At 45.6% G+C, this 14104-nt stretch overlaps 1 protein-coding gene across 1 annotated transcript in view; it reads right to left on the reverse strand.

The window, feature by feature from the left end:
• Positions 1 to 3469: 3469 nt before the first annotated feature.
• LOC140996600 (protein NLRC3-like) overlaps positions 3470 to 14104 on the reverse strand; it is a 59804-nt gene continuing 49169 nt past the window's right edge. The window contains exons 11-13 of the mRNA XM_073467036.1: positions 12969 to 13142; positions 5596 to 5642; positions 3470 to 5414 (exon numbers count right to left, since the gene is read on the reverse strand). Of these exons, the coding sequence (XP_073323137.1) occupies positions 4864 to 5414; positions 5596 to 5642; positions 12969 to 13142 (772 nt within the window). The 3' untranslated portion in view covers positions 3470 to 4863. The remainder of the gene's footprint in view (positions 5415 to 5595; positions 5643 to 12968; positions 13143 to 14104) is intronic.

A 14104-nucleotide genomic window follows, 5' to 3' on the forward strand; every position in this document is an offset into this window, starting at 1 on the left:
GTATGTGCACAGTCAGCACTGTTGTAGCTGAGGTTGTGTCTGACTGTGTGGTACACCTGTGTCACCTCAGCTGCCGTAACCTAGAGGGGAGGAGTCAACAATCAATCAAACCACAATAGTTTAGTAAAATAGGCCGTGCCCGTGCACTGACATCTTCTGGCAAAAGCACCATCAGATGGGAACTCAGTCATGACATAATGTCCCATACCGTGTCAGTCTCAGGAGAAGTTGGGGTATGAAGAGCTGTGACACTGACGCTCGGGTCTTCTGTGTTCTTTCGTGTCTGCAGTGTTGCTCTCCTGTTGCGTGCTGTCTGATGTCAGACCCCACCGTGCGCCACTGAAAACCCTCGCTGGCACATTTTACAATTTGCGTTGAACATCTCCACTGACGCTGTCCAGCAAGGATGTGCCTCTTCCACTCACGTCTGGACTTTTGCAGGCGTTTTCGCTTTTGAGGACGTGGTGGGGTATCGGGTGTAGAGGACATTTTTAAAATCAGCGGGTTTGGTGAGCAGCGCCGGTGTGTGGTGTCTGTCGCTAGGCAACCGTGACAGCACCACACGCATGCGCAGACACACAGGTTAACATCAGTGTTAGCTTTTCCAACAGGCCAACATCAGTGTTAGCTTCTACAACAGGCTAACATCAGTGTTAGCTTCTCCAACAGGCTAACATCAGTGTTAGCTTTTCCAACAGGCTAACATCAGCGTTCGCTTCTCCAACAGGCTGACATCAGTGTTAGCTTCTAACAGGTTAACATCAGTGTTAGCTTCTCCAACAGGCCAACATCAGTGTTAGCTTCTAACAGGTTAACATCAGTGTTAGCTTCTCCAACAGGTTAACATCAGTGTTAGCTTCTCCAACAGGCTAACATCAGTGTTAGCTTCTAACAGGTTAACATCAGTGTTACCTTCTCCAACAGGCCAACATCAGCGTTCGCTTCTCCAACATGCTAACTACAGTGTTAGCTTCTCCAACAGGTTAACATCAGTGTTAGCTTCTCCAACAGGCTAACATTAGTGTTAGCTTCTAACAGGTTAACATCAGTGTTAGCTTCTAACAGGCTAACATCAGTGTTAGCTTCTAACAGGCTAACATCAGTGTTAGCTTCTAACAGGCTAACATCAGTGTTAGCTTCTCCAACAGGTTAACATCAGTGTTAGCTTCTCCAACAGGCTAACATCAGTGTTAGCTTCTAACAGGTTAACATCAGTGTTACCTTCTCCAACAGGCCAACATCAGCGTTTGCTTCTCCAACATGCTAACTTCAGTGTTAGCTTCTCCAACAGGTTAACATCAGTGTTAGCTTCTCCAACAGGCTAACATCAGTGTTAGCTTCTCCAACAGGCTAACATCAGTGTTAGCTTCTAACAGGTTAACATCAGTGTTAGCTTCTAATAGGTTAACATCAGTGTTAGCTTCTCCAACAGGCTAACATCAGTGTTAGCTTCTAACAGGTTAACATCAGTGTTAGCTTCTAACAGGCTAACATCAGTGTTAGCTTCTCCAACAGGCCAACATCAGTGTTAGCTTTTCCAACAGGTTAACATCAGTGTTAGCTTCTCCAACAGGCCAACATCAGCGTTCGCTTCTCCAACAGGTTAACATCAGTGTTAGCTTCTAACAGGCTAACATCAGTGTTAGCTTCTCCAACAGGCTAACATCAGTGTTAGCTTCTCCAACAGACTAACATCAGTGTTAGCTTCTCCAACAGGCTAACATCAGTGTTAGCTTCTAACAGGTTAACATCAGTGTTAGCTTCTCCAACAGGCTAACATCAGTGTTAGCTTCTAACAGGTTCACATCAGTATTAGCTTGTCCAACAGGCCAACATCAGCGTTCGCTTCTCCAACATGCTAACATCAGTGTTAGCTTCTAACAGGTTCACATCAGTGTTAGCTTCTCCAACAGGTTAACATCAGTGTTAGCTTCTCCAACAGGCTAACATCAGTGTTAGCTTCTCCAACAGTCTAACATCAGTGTTAGCTTCTAACAGGTTAACATCAGTGTTAGCTTCTCCAACAGGCTAACATCAGTGTTAGCTTCTCCAACAGTCTAACATCAGTGTTAGCTTCTAACAGGTTAACATCAGTGTTAGCTTCTAACAGGCTAACATCAGTGTTAGCTTCTAACAGGTTAACATCAGTGTTAGCTTCTCCAACAGGTTAACATCAGTGTTAGCTTATCCAACAGGCTAACATCAGTGTTAGCTTCTAACAGGTTAACATCAGTGTTACCTTCTCCAACAGGCTAACATCAGCGTTTGCTTCTCCAACATGCTAACTTCAGTGTTAGCTTCTCCAACAGGTTAACATCAGTGTTAGCTTCTCCAACAGGCTAACATCAGTGTTAGCTTCTCCAACAGGCTAACATCAGTGTTAGCTTCTCCAACAGGCTAACATCAGTGTTAGCTTCTCCAACAGGCTAACATCAGTGTTAGCTTCTAACAGGTTAACATCAGTGTTAGCTTCTCCAACAGGCTAACATCAGTGTTAGCTTCTCCAACAGGTTAACATCAGTGTTAGCTTCTAACAGGCTAACATCAGTGTTAGCTTCTCCAACAGGCTAACATCAGTGTTAGCTTCTAACAGGTTCACATCAGTGTTAGCTTCTCCAACAGGCTAACATCAGTGTTAACTTCTCCAACAGGCTAACATCAGTGTTAGCTTCTCCAACAGGCTAACATCAGTGTTAGCTTCTCCAACAGGCTAACATCAGTGTTAGCTTCTAACAGGTTCACATCAGTGTTAGCTTCTCCAACAGGCTAACATCAGCGTTAGCTTCTCCAACAGGTTAACATCAATGTTAGCTTCTTTTAGATGCTGACAGGACATCAAATATTTGCCTAAAGTAAAGATGGGAAAGAAAACAGATGAGTCACTCTGTGGAGGTGGGCGTGGTCCAGGTGCACTTTACTGTGAGTGTTTGAGCCAAATAAAGACGGGCTTGGATCCAGAACTGTGTGTGGTTCCTGCTGAGATGACCCACGGTAGCACTTGAAAGGCTCCACACTCATCAAACCTTCTAACATCAGTACTGCTGAACTTTGCCTGAAGTTCTGACCTGATGGGGCGACACATTATAATAATGTAAATGTTTATCTGTCAGTCAGAACTACATCAGCTGATTCATCAACTACATCAGCTGATTTATCAACTACATCAGCTGATTCATCAACTACATCAGCTGATTCATCAACTACATCAGCTGATTTATCAACTACATCAGCTGATTCATCAACTACATCAGCTGATTCATCAACTACATCAGCTGATTTATCAACTACATCAGCTGATTTATTTCTGAGTGAACACTTGTTGCCGTCATTTAAACTCACAAAACCTCATTTTAAAATTCATGTGAGATCTCAATGTGAAGAAAACATAAAAAACATGAAGTCTTTGAATGTTTCACTGTGTGGAGACCAGACGTACTGACAGATGCTGTGAGACAGAAAACTGACGACCTTTAAAGGAGCAGACTGTAGTTTTTATGTAGAAATGTTGGTGAGAAGAGAAACATCTTCAGTGACTGAAACAAGCTAAAGAAACAAACTCTCTGTTTTCATGACAGAAGGTGCAGAGAAGCAACATTAGGAGCGACGTGGTCTCGTTTCTTGGACCTCGTTAGTAACCAGGCAACAGCGTTTTGGACGAGCTGTAATGACACATTACACTGTGATGATCATAAGTTTAAATGTGTCCAGGACAGGCAGTGAAGAAGTTTATAATGAACATGAGCATCAGTTTGAATCAGTTTGTACAAAGAAAAGATCATCACTAAAGATTCATTTTGACATTTACAGATGTTTCATAACATAATAAATGCTAACAAGAGCATTTCATGGCTTCCACAGAAATGTAGTGATGGATACAGTTTGTGTTCAAATCAGGAGCTGAATGCTTTTTTCTTTGTGATTTGCCTCTTTACTATGACAGCCATCAGCTGATTCAAGTCTCTCACCAAAGTTCATTCAAATGACGGCTGAGGCTTCATTTCATTAATGACTTGACATGAAAATGCAAAACAACATTTACTTTTTTCCATTCAAGCTTTTCTCTTCCCCATTTTGAGTTTCATGTTTGATGTTGATGTGATGTCCTTCGTCTTATTTCATCAGCAGTTTTCATTTCATCTTTAGTTTCAGCTTTCACTTCCAGCATTTCCATTTTAAATTTCCCTTTTCTCATGTCCTCACTTCACATTTTCACATCATCATTTACATTTTAAATTTCCAGTTTTAAAGTTGAGTTCAGGCCTAATTCTTCCTAGTAGGGCAGAAAAATGATCTTTTTCATTTTCTATTTGAATTATGAGCCAAAATATCTTCCGTCCAGAGGACAGTGTGACTCTGAAACTGCACCATGTTTAGATGGAAACCATCAGCGGACTAATGCTTCCTCTTCTTCATGAACCATGTATGTAGCCTGTAGTTGACTCTGTAACACAGCTGAGGTGGATGAGGAAACAAGAGATGAACTACGAGCTCAGCAGTCTGTGCATTTCTGCTCCTGGATGTGTGTGATGAACTCTCACTAGGTGTTTGTAAAGACGGCTCGTGTTTCCACTCGTACGTGCACAAGACTTGTTGCACTTGTGGCTCCGAGCATCATCCACAGCGACTCCAGTGGAGTTTAACCAGACTGTGGAGCTCAGTGTCATCAGAGCAGGTCTGAATGAATCATCAGTGTCAGTCCTGTACAAAACAGTTCAAAATGAGCTCCACCTCAACAACTCCAACAGGAACATCATGTTTTCACATTAATGACTGAGTCACAATCATCTAATGAACTGATGACAGTAACCTGAAGGTTCCTGTAACTGTCAACAGTTGAGTCTGTTCAGGAGGAGACTCTCCGTCCTACAGACGACACAGAGACACTGAGGAAACAGGCCAGGGATCAGACCAGAACCCAAACCCAGGATAAAGAGGTTCAGTGAAGGTGGTGTTGAAGGTGTGGAGGTGGATCAGTGTGTCAGAGGAGACTCTGTAGAAGGACAGAGTGCCAGCAGGACAGTCCACATACACTGCTACTCTGTTAGAGAAGAGGTCAAAGGAGGAGCCGGAGGTGATGATGGATGTTGATCTGTTATTGTGTCTGACAGAGTAACGACCATAACAGCAGTTCAGACTCCACGACTGATCATTGGCTCCAAACTCACAGTCCTCTGTGTCTCCTCTCCTGCTGATTCCTCTGTAACTCACTGATATATGAACCTCTCCGCTCCACTCGACCTCCCAGTAACAGCGACCAGTCAGACCAGTTCTACACAGCAGCTGAGGACGGTCAAACCTCTCTGGATGATCAGGATACGACTGATTCCTTGACACAAACATCATCTTCCTGTTGTTGTCAAACAGTCTGATCCTTCTGTTGACTGTGTTTGTGTCGACTGTGAGCTCACAGGAATCTGATGGAGAGAAAAAGACACAACACAGCTGCAGTTATTAATCTGTCATCAGTCTGATGATGACATCACACATCTGAACCAGTGATGTCACAGTCTGATGATGACATCACAGCTGTGAATGAGTGATGTCATCAGTGTGAAGCTGCTTTGTTTTCATGAATCAAAGTAAAAACACACTCACACTTCCTCAGACCTGGTGTCAACCATCGGACTCCAGCAGGCTCCACCCTGAAAGGAGGAGGAGGAGGAGGAGGAGGAGGAGGAGGGGGGGGAGGAGGAGGAGGAGGAGGAGGGAAGAGGAGGAGGAGGAGGAGGAGGAGGAAGAGGAGGATGAGGAGGAGGTGTACGAGGAGGAAGAGGAGGAGGAGGAGGAGGAGGAGGAGGAGGAGGGAAGAGGAGGATGAGGAGGAGGTGTACGAGGAGGAAGAGGAGGAGGAGGAATAGGAAGAGGAGGAGGGGGAGGAAGAGGAGGAGGGGGAGGAGCAAGAGGGGAGGGGAGGAGGAGGAAGAGAGGAGGGGGAGGAGCAAGAGGAGGAGAGGGAGGAGCAAGAGGAGGAAGAGGAGGAGAAGGAGTGTAGGAGGAGGAAGAGGAGGAAAAGGAGGAGGAGGAAGAGGAGGGGAGGAGGAGGAGGAGGGGGACGAGGAGCAGGAGGAGGAAGAGGAGGAGGAGGTGCAGGAGGAGGAGGAGGAGAGGAGGGGGAGGGGAGGAGAGGGACGAGGAGCAAGAGAAGCAAGAGGAGGAAGAGGAGGAGGAGGAGAGGAGGGGGAGGGGGAGGAGGGGGACGAGGAGCAAGAGAAGCAAGAGGATGAAGAGGTGGAGGGGGAGGAGCAAGAGGAGGAAGAGGAGGAGAAGGAGGAGGAGGAGGAAGAGGAGGGGGAAGAGGAGGAGGGGGAGGAGGAGGGGAGGAGGAGCAAGAGCAAGAGGAACAAGAGGAGGTGGAGGAGGAGGAGGAGGAGAGGGACGAGGAGCAAGAGAAGCAAGAGGAGAAGAGGAGGAGGAGGAAGAGGAGGGGGAAGAGAGGAGGGTGGAGGAGCAAGAGGGGGAGGGGGAGGAGGAGGAGGAGGAGGAAGAGGAGGAGGGGGAGGAGGAAGAGGAGGAAGAGGAGGAGGAGGAGGGGGACGAGGAGCAGGAGGAGGAAGAGGAGGAGAAGGAAGAGGAGAGGAGGAGGAGAGGAGGGGAGGGGGAGGAGAGGGACGAGGAGCAAGAGAAGCAAGAGGAGGAAGAGGAGGAGGAGGAGAGGAGGGGAGGGGGGGACGAGGAGCAAGAGAAGCAAGAGGATGAAGAGGAGGAGGAGGAGTAGGAGGACGAGGAGCAAGAGCAAGAGGAGGAGAGGGAGGAGCAAGAGGAGGAAGAGGAGGAGGGGGGAGGAGCAAGAGGAGGAAGAGGAGGAGAAGGAGGAGGTGTAGGAGGAGGGGAGGAGGAGGAGGAGGAGGAGAGGAGGGGGACGAGGAGCAAGAGGAGCAAGAGCAAGAGGAGGTGGAGGAGGAGGAAGAGGAGGGGGAAGAGGAGGAGGGGGAGGAGCAAGAGGAGGAGAGGGAGGAGCAAGAGGAGGAAGAGGAGGAGAAGGAGGAGGAGGAGGTGTAGGAGGAGGAGGAGGAGGAGGAAGAGGAGCAGAAGGAGGAGAAGGAGGAGGAGGAGGAGGAGAGGGACGAGGAGCAGGAGGAGGAAGAGGAGGAGAAGGAAGAGGGGGAGGTGGAGGAGGGGGACGAGGAGCAAGAGAAGCAAGAGGATGAAGAGGAGGAGGAGGAGTAGGAGGACGAGGAGCAAGAGCAAGAGGGGGAGGAGCAAGAGGAGGAGAGGGATGAGGAGGAGGAAGAGGAAGGGGAAAGAGGAGGAGGGGGGAGGAGCAAGAGGAGGAAGAGGAGGGGGACGAGGAGGAAGAGGAGGAGAAGGAGGAGGAAGAGACGAGGAGGAGGAGGAGCAAGAGCAGGAGGAGGAAGAGGAGGAGGAGGGGGACGAGGAGCAAGAGGAGCAAGAGGAGGAGGATGAAGAGGAGGAGGAGGAAGAAGAGGAGGTGGACGAGGAGCAAGAGCAAGAGGAGGAGGAGGAAGAGGAGGATGAGGAGGAAGAGGAGGACGAGGAGGAAGAGGAGGAGGAGGACGAGGAGCAAGAGGAGCAAGAGGAGGAGGAGGATGAGGAGGAGGAGGGGGACGAGGAGCAAGAGGAGCAAGAGGAGGAGGAGGAAGAGGAGGAGGACGAGGAGCAAGAACAAGAGGAGGAGGAGGAGGAGGGTGACGAGGAGGAAGAGGAGGATGAGGAGGAGGAGGGGGACGAGAGCAAGAGGAGGAGGATGAAGAGGAGGAGGACGAGGAGCAAGAGCAAGAGGAGGAGGAGAAGGAGGAGAAGAGGAGGAGGACAAGGAGGAGGAGGAGCAAGGGGAGGGGGACGAGGAGGAGACGAGGAGCAAGAGGAGGAGGAGGACGAGGAGCAAGAGGAGGAAGAGGAAGAGGAGGAGGAGGAGGGGGACGAGGAGCAAGAGGAGGAGGAGGAGGAGGAGGAGGAGGGTGACGAGGAGGAAGAGGAGGAGGAGGAGGAGGAGGAAGAGGAGGATGAGGAGGAGGAGGGGGACGAGGAGCAAGAGGAGGAGGATGAAGAGGAGGAGGACGAGGAGCAAGAGCAAGAGGAGGAGGAGAAGGAGGAGGAAGAGGAGGAGGACAAGGAGGGGGAGGAGCAAGAGGAGCAAGAGCAGGAGGAGGAAGAGGAGGAGGAGGAGGAGGAAGAGGATGAGGAGGGGGACGAGGAGCAAGAGGAGCAAGACGAGGAAGAGGAGGAGGAGGACGAGGAGGAGGAGGAGGGGACGAGGATGAGGAGGAGGTGTAGGAGGAGGAAGAGGAGGAGGAGGATGAGGAGGAGGAGGGGGAGGAGGATGAGGAGGAGGTGTAGGAGGAGGAAGAGGAGGAGGAGGATGAGGAGGATGAGGAGGAGGAGGGGGAGGTCAGAGCAGCATGGACACACATTATTATATTCATTTTGACTTATATCTGTAGATTTCATGAGCTCCAGATTCATACTTTCTTCTCAGGTTTTCAAAACTCTCCAGCCTCCCTTCCTTCACCAGAACACACCAAGCTGTTATTCCTTTTTAACCATTGCTTAAATCCTTGATCAGACTTCACAGGCAGGACATTTCTATCGTCTGCTGCCCATTTTAATATATTCACATCTTTCTGTATCTTAGATATTTACAATACTTTAAACCACAGGTCTAACGTGTGAACTGTTATTGGATTCATTTTGACTTCCTTGTGTAGTTTATTGTCTCCGATCATATTTTGAATTGGGATTTGGTTCACTTCTCTTTCTATATCTTTCCATGTTGCTGTGAATTCTGACTTACACCAACAGTACACAGGTCTCAGCTGAGCAGCATAATAGTATTCCCTTCATTTTGGGAGGCTCGTAGCACCTCTCTCTCTCTTTGGGGAGCTGAAGAGCTCTGGACCTGACTCGAGGTCTATTTCACGTCCAAGTTGTTATAATTTGCTGTGCACAGGTCAGAGATGCTTTCAGTGATCTTCACACACAAACAATGAATTGACTTTAGATTCCAGTTAAGGTCGTATGACTCTCTGATCACTTTTGTTGGAGTATAGTTGAGTGATAAAATCTGGGTTTTGGAAACATTTATCTTATACCCTGACAGATCGCAATATGTTTCTAGAAGCTTCATCATATTAGGGAGCGTTGTATTTGGTTGTCCGAGGAAAGTAATTATGTCATCAGCGAAAAGCCCAATTTTATGTTCTCCTCCTCCAGTTGTGACCCTTTAAGTTCTTTGTTTTCTCGTACTGCTCGAGCTAAGGGCTCAATAAAAATCACAAACAAGGTCGGTGACAAACAGCCTCCCTGTCTGGTCGATCTCTGCAGATATATCTTCTCAGTCAGATCTCCATTCATTTGAATTCTAGCAGAAGGTTTTGGGTAGAGTGTTTTAATCAGTTGTATTGATTTATTATTGAATCCGAATCGTTCTAATATCTGATAAAGAAACTTCCAGTGAACACAATCGAATGCCTTTTCAGCGTCAATGCTAACAACACAGTGCTTTGTTTTTCTCTTTGTCTTTGCTAATTATGTGTAAAGTTGGTCTGATACTGTCTTGGGTTTGACGGCCTGATATGAATCCTGTTTGATCTTCATCTATTAATTCTGCTATGAAGGTGTTTATTCTTTCAGAGATAATTGACGTATATAGTTTATAATCTTTATTTAGTATTGAGATCGGTCTGTAGCTTTCACATCTGTCCCTCTCCTTTCCTGGTTTTGGGATGATTGAAATGATTGCTTCTGCCCACGTTGGTGGTATTTTGCTTTCTTTGAGGGTCCAGTTAAAAGAGGTCTGGAGGGCTGGTAACAGTTCCTCCTTATAAATCTTATAGCATTCTGCAGGGTAGCCATCGCTCCCTGGAGATGTATTGAATTTATTGCTTGGATAATGTCTTCCCTTGTAATGTCTGCTGTGAGTCTTTCATTTTGGTAAGTGCCAATCGACGGAAGATCAAGTTGATTTAAGAAGGTCCTCATTTCTTCTTTATTTGCAGCAGTTGGTTGTGTATATAGTTTTTCACAGAACCTCTGGAATACTCTTTCTATATCTTCTGGTTCATGTATCGTCTCGTTGGTGTTTGGGTCCTTAATTTAATGTTTGCTATTTATTGCTTGCTGTTTTCGTATTCGTTTTGCTAGGAGTTTTGTTGCTCTGGGACCAGTTTCATAATAATTTTGCTTCAAAAATATGATCTTTCCATATTCATCCAACAACATCTCATTTATCTTCGTTTTAGTGTCCTTAATTTGTTTATATGTTTTTGGGTTGTTTGTTTGATGATATTGTTGCTCTAATTCTCTCAATCTTATAGAGTGGTTCTGGTACGCTTCTCTTCTAAGTCTTTTTATTAAAGTGGTTTTAGCTATTAACTTTCCCCGGACAACCACTTTTAGGGCATCCCAAACAATATACGGGTTGACTTCTCTATTGCTATTGTCCTCCATATAATGCCTAATTTCCTTTTTTGATTCTTCCACCAACCCTTTATTATTTAGTATTCCTACATTAAGTCTCCAGATTGTTTGTCTTTTTCTGGCATTTAGATGTATTTTTAAAAACAGGCTGTTATGATCTGATATATCTGCCCCTCCAATTTTACCCTCAGACACTCTGTACCTATCACCTATATTTAGAAAGAAGTAATCAGTTCTTGGGTGTACACTGTGTTTTGCCGAATAATGTGTGAAATCTTTTTCAAGGTTGAGATTCCTGTGGTGGCAATCTAACCACAAAACTGCCACTTGAGGGAATCTGAAGTCGTTTCCACTGTGTCGTTGTGCAAAAGATGAGCTCTGCCATGACGTATGCGTTTTTCCGTTTATTTTATGCAGAGAAAAAATATTTACAGAAAACCAGCTGTGTTGAATGACTGAACTGAAACCAACATGTAAATATGAAAGAAAACCGAAAAGACTAACGTTATGATATAACAGAAAACATCTCGGATGAACACACACACAAACGAACGGTTGAAAAACTGTGTGGCTTCCGTGATCCTAATTCCCCTCCACCTGTTCACTGGTGACTCCCCTATACAGACTACGTTACCACCGTGATTCCCTGTCTATGCCCCCTGGTGCGCAGGTGGACAAGCTACACTGCTATTTACATGACTCACCAAAGACATACACAACATAACATATTCACACATCAAAATTGGCCACAACAATTCCTCCAGATGTCGATCGTTCCCATTTCTTCTAAGGATAGCTTTACTCATTCTGACGTGTTTTTCATTTCCTTTTAAACTGGTTGTATAGACAGTGGTTCATGACTATGTTGAAGTCCCCCCACAAATTAAAATACCTTCTGGTTCTGTTGCTGTAACATTAAATAAGGATTTGAAGAAGTGCTTGTTGCTTTCTGGAGGTGCATATACATTTATCAATGTGACAGGTTCAGTCTCTAGTTTTCCCCTGACTAGTACACATCTTTCCTCTTTATCCTTCATTTCCTTTTCACTAACAAATGTAGTTGTATTTGGAATTAGTATCATAACTCCTCTTTTACGTCCTTGTTTATATGAACTGTAATATGAATTTTTAAATTGTACGTGTTCTGTTTGGGACCGGTGGGTTTCCTGTAACACTATGACATGCTGTTTTTCTTTTTTCAATTTTGTTCAGACCATTCCTCTCTTCTTAGGTGTATTTAGACCATTTACGTTTTAGGACATTATCTTTAAATCGTTGCTTACCATTTTGCTTCCATAATGTGTGTGCATCTTTTCCCAGGCAGCTGAACTTAAACGTGAACAAAAACAAAATTATGAACACTGTGAACTATGTGGGACTTCCATATGGGGGTTATTCTTCTCTTCTCCCCCAAGTCCCTGTTGGTGGGTGGATGGGAAATCCTCTTCTGTGAGGGCCCATCCATAGACCCAGAGCTGTGTCCGTATAACGGCGTCAACCCCAGTCTGGACCTGTCCAACCTCGTTGGTGTTTTATATATGTTGAAGTCAAATAAATGAAGCCGTCCGTATTATCTTGCAGCGCTGTCAGTGCTTTCACTATCAGGGCGTCAGTTGTCGGGTCTCCTCTGATATCCTTGCAACTTTTCCTTTGCCCGCTGTGCCGCCACATCCTGCCTGGACCCACCGCATCCTGCTGGTTGCCATCCCCATGCCCGGGTCCACTCCTCCACAAGCCCCAAGTCTTCACTTGTGCTGAGTCAATCCCCTTGCTTTCATGTCCTCCACTGCGTCCCACACGTTGTTGTAGCTCTTCACGCCTCTCCTTCAGTGTCTTCTTAATATTTTCGTACATACTGTATATCTCTACCAATGCTAGCAAGTCCCACTCTCAGCATTTCTGCCTGATCCAGCTAAAAGCTGAGCATCTGACCCGTCCGCCATCTTGCAGGAAGCCAGAGGGGCAGTTCTCTTTGCCTCAGGTGTTAACAGGAAGGTAGAGAGGCTGACAGTTACTGTCCAGTCAAACATCAAAGGGTCACTGCTTTGGTGAAGACATGATCAACACCTGTCATGAAGTGTAACAGCTGTTCTGTTGTTAGCTGACAGTATATACGTCAGGACAGTGTGAAGACTGCAGAGACACTGTGGCTCTTCTCTCTGTGCTGCAGGTATTAAAGAGACAATTTCCCTCACAACACACACACCTCGTTATGTCTTTTGATAGAGCTAGGCTAGCAGTTTCCCCCTGCTTCCAGTCTTTGTGCTAAGCTAGGCTAACCATGTCCTGGACTTCTCTCTGTACAGAGATGAAGCTGATTCTATCCTGGTGAAGAGGACAAAAGGGATTTTTCTCAAAATTACAGACAGCTCCTTTAACATGCAGAGATCTGTTCAAACTCAGTTATTACCAAGAAACAATGATCATGTTTGTTCCTGGAGATGTTCTCCTCCTACACAAGTATCTCCTCTTCATGTTGAACCAGTGTTCATGTTCTGATAAAAGGAAAAAGGCTTCTTACATGTGTCACTGTTCATATCACACTCATACTCATCAGACTCTTCCTCCTCCATCACACTGACTCTTCATACCTGAGAGTGTCCAGTCTCCAGTCTGGATCCTTCAGTCCAGCTGACAGCAGTTTCTCTCCCGAGTCTCCTGGATGATTGTAGCTCAGGTCCAGCTCTCTCAGATGGGAGGGGTTGGAGCTCAGAGCTGAGGCCAGAGAAGCACAGCCTTCCTCTGTGATCAGACAGCCTGACAGCCTGCAGAACAACACACATGGCAGATCATCTGAGGAGACTGATGAGTCAGAAACAAGAACAGACAGTCTCCAAATAAATTAACACTTCTCCTCATTAATTAATCATCAGTAAACAGAGTCCTGCTGAGGCTGATGGGATGTCATCAGGCTCCAGGTGTTTGCTCATAAACCAAAGTATTGAACACTAACATGTTGACCTGATGGTGGTGCTCGATGAAAAGTCAGAGGATCAGCAGAGTTATTACAGTTCATCCTGAGGGGAACATGAATGTCTGAAACCACATTTAATGCTAACAGGTGCTCATGTGGACGAGAGAGAGAGAGCATACAACATGATAAAATGTTCAGTGTTCAGTGTTTCTCCACCATTCTGTGTAACAGACAACCCGAGTGACAGCTGACTCATATGAACCAGTCTAATGTGGGTTCAATGAGCATCGATAGCAACATTTCCCATTAATCACCTCGACTCTGGCGGCCCGCCAAAGTCTAATTTACTCCTCCATCGTCTACTAATGATCCAAATATGTTTCACTTCTCATAATAACATTAAACATAACATTTTGTGCTTCAGCAAAACACCAAATAATCTTCTCCATCCCCTGAAAAGGATCCATCCCAGTGACCACTCTGAGAATGAAAATTACTTTCCCACGTTAGTCTGCTAACGAATTTTGTTCCTGTGGTTCTTCTGCTGTTAGCAGCACAGGTGAGGTTTCAAACTGTTTTTACGATTAGCCACAGCTTTCACTTTTATTTACATTATTTTAATAAGTTACAAGACAAAGTAGATGGTTTTATTCAGGCAGATAAAACGTGATTGAAAAGTTTAAATTTAGATGTTATTCAGTATATTCTTTAATTACAAAATATATTCTAAACCAAACTATATTTACACAGTTGGATCTTTATGTTATTCTTTCTATTTTTATCTTAATAAACTACAATCTAAAGTTTTAACAC

This window comes from Pagrus major, chromosome 5 (assembly GCF_040436345.1).
Source record: "Pagrus major chromosome 5, Pma_NU_1.0".
In the NCBI taxonomy this organism is placed as follows: domain Eukaryota; kingdom Metazoa; phylum Chordata; class Actinopteri; order Spariformes; family Sparidae; genus Pagrus; species Pagrus major.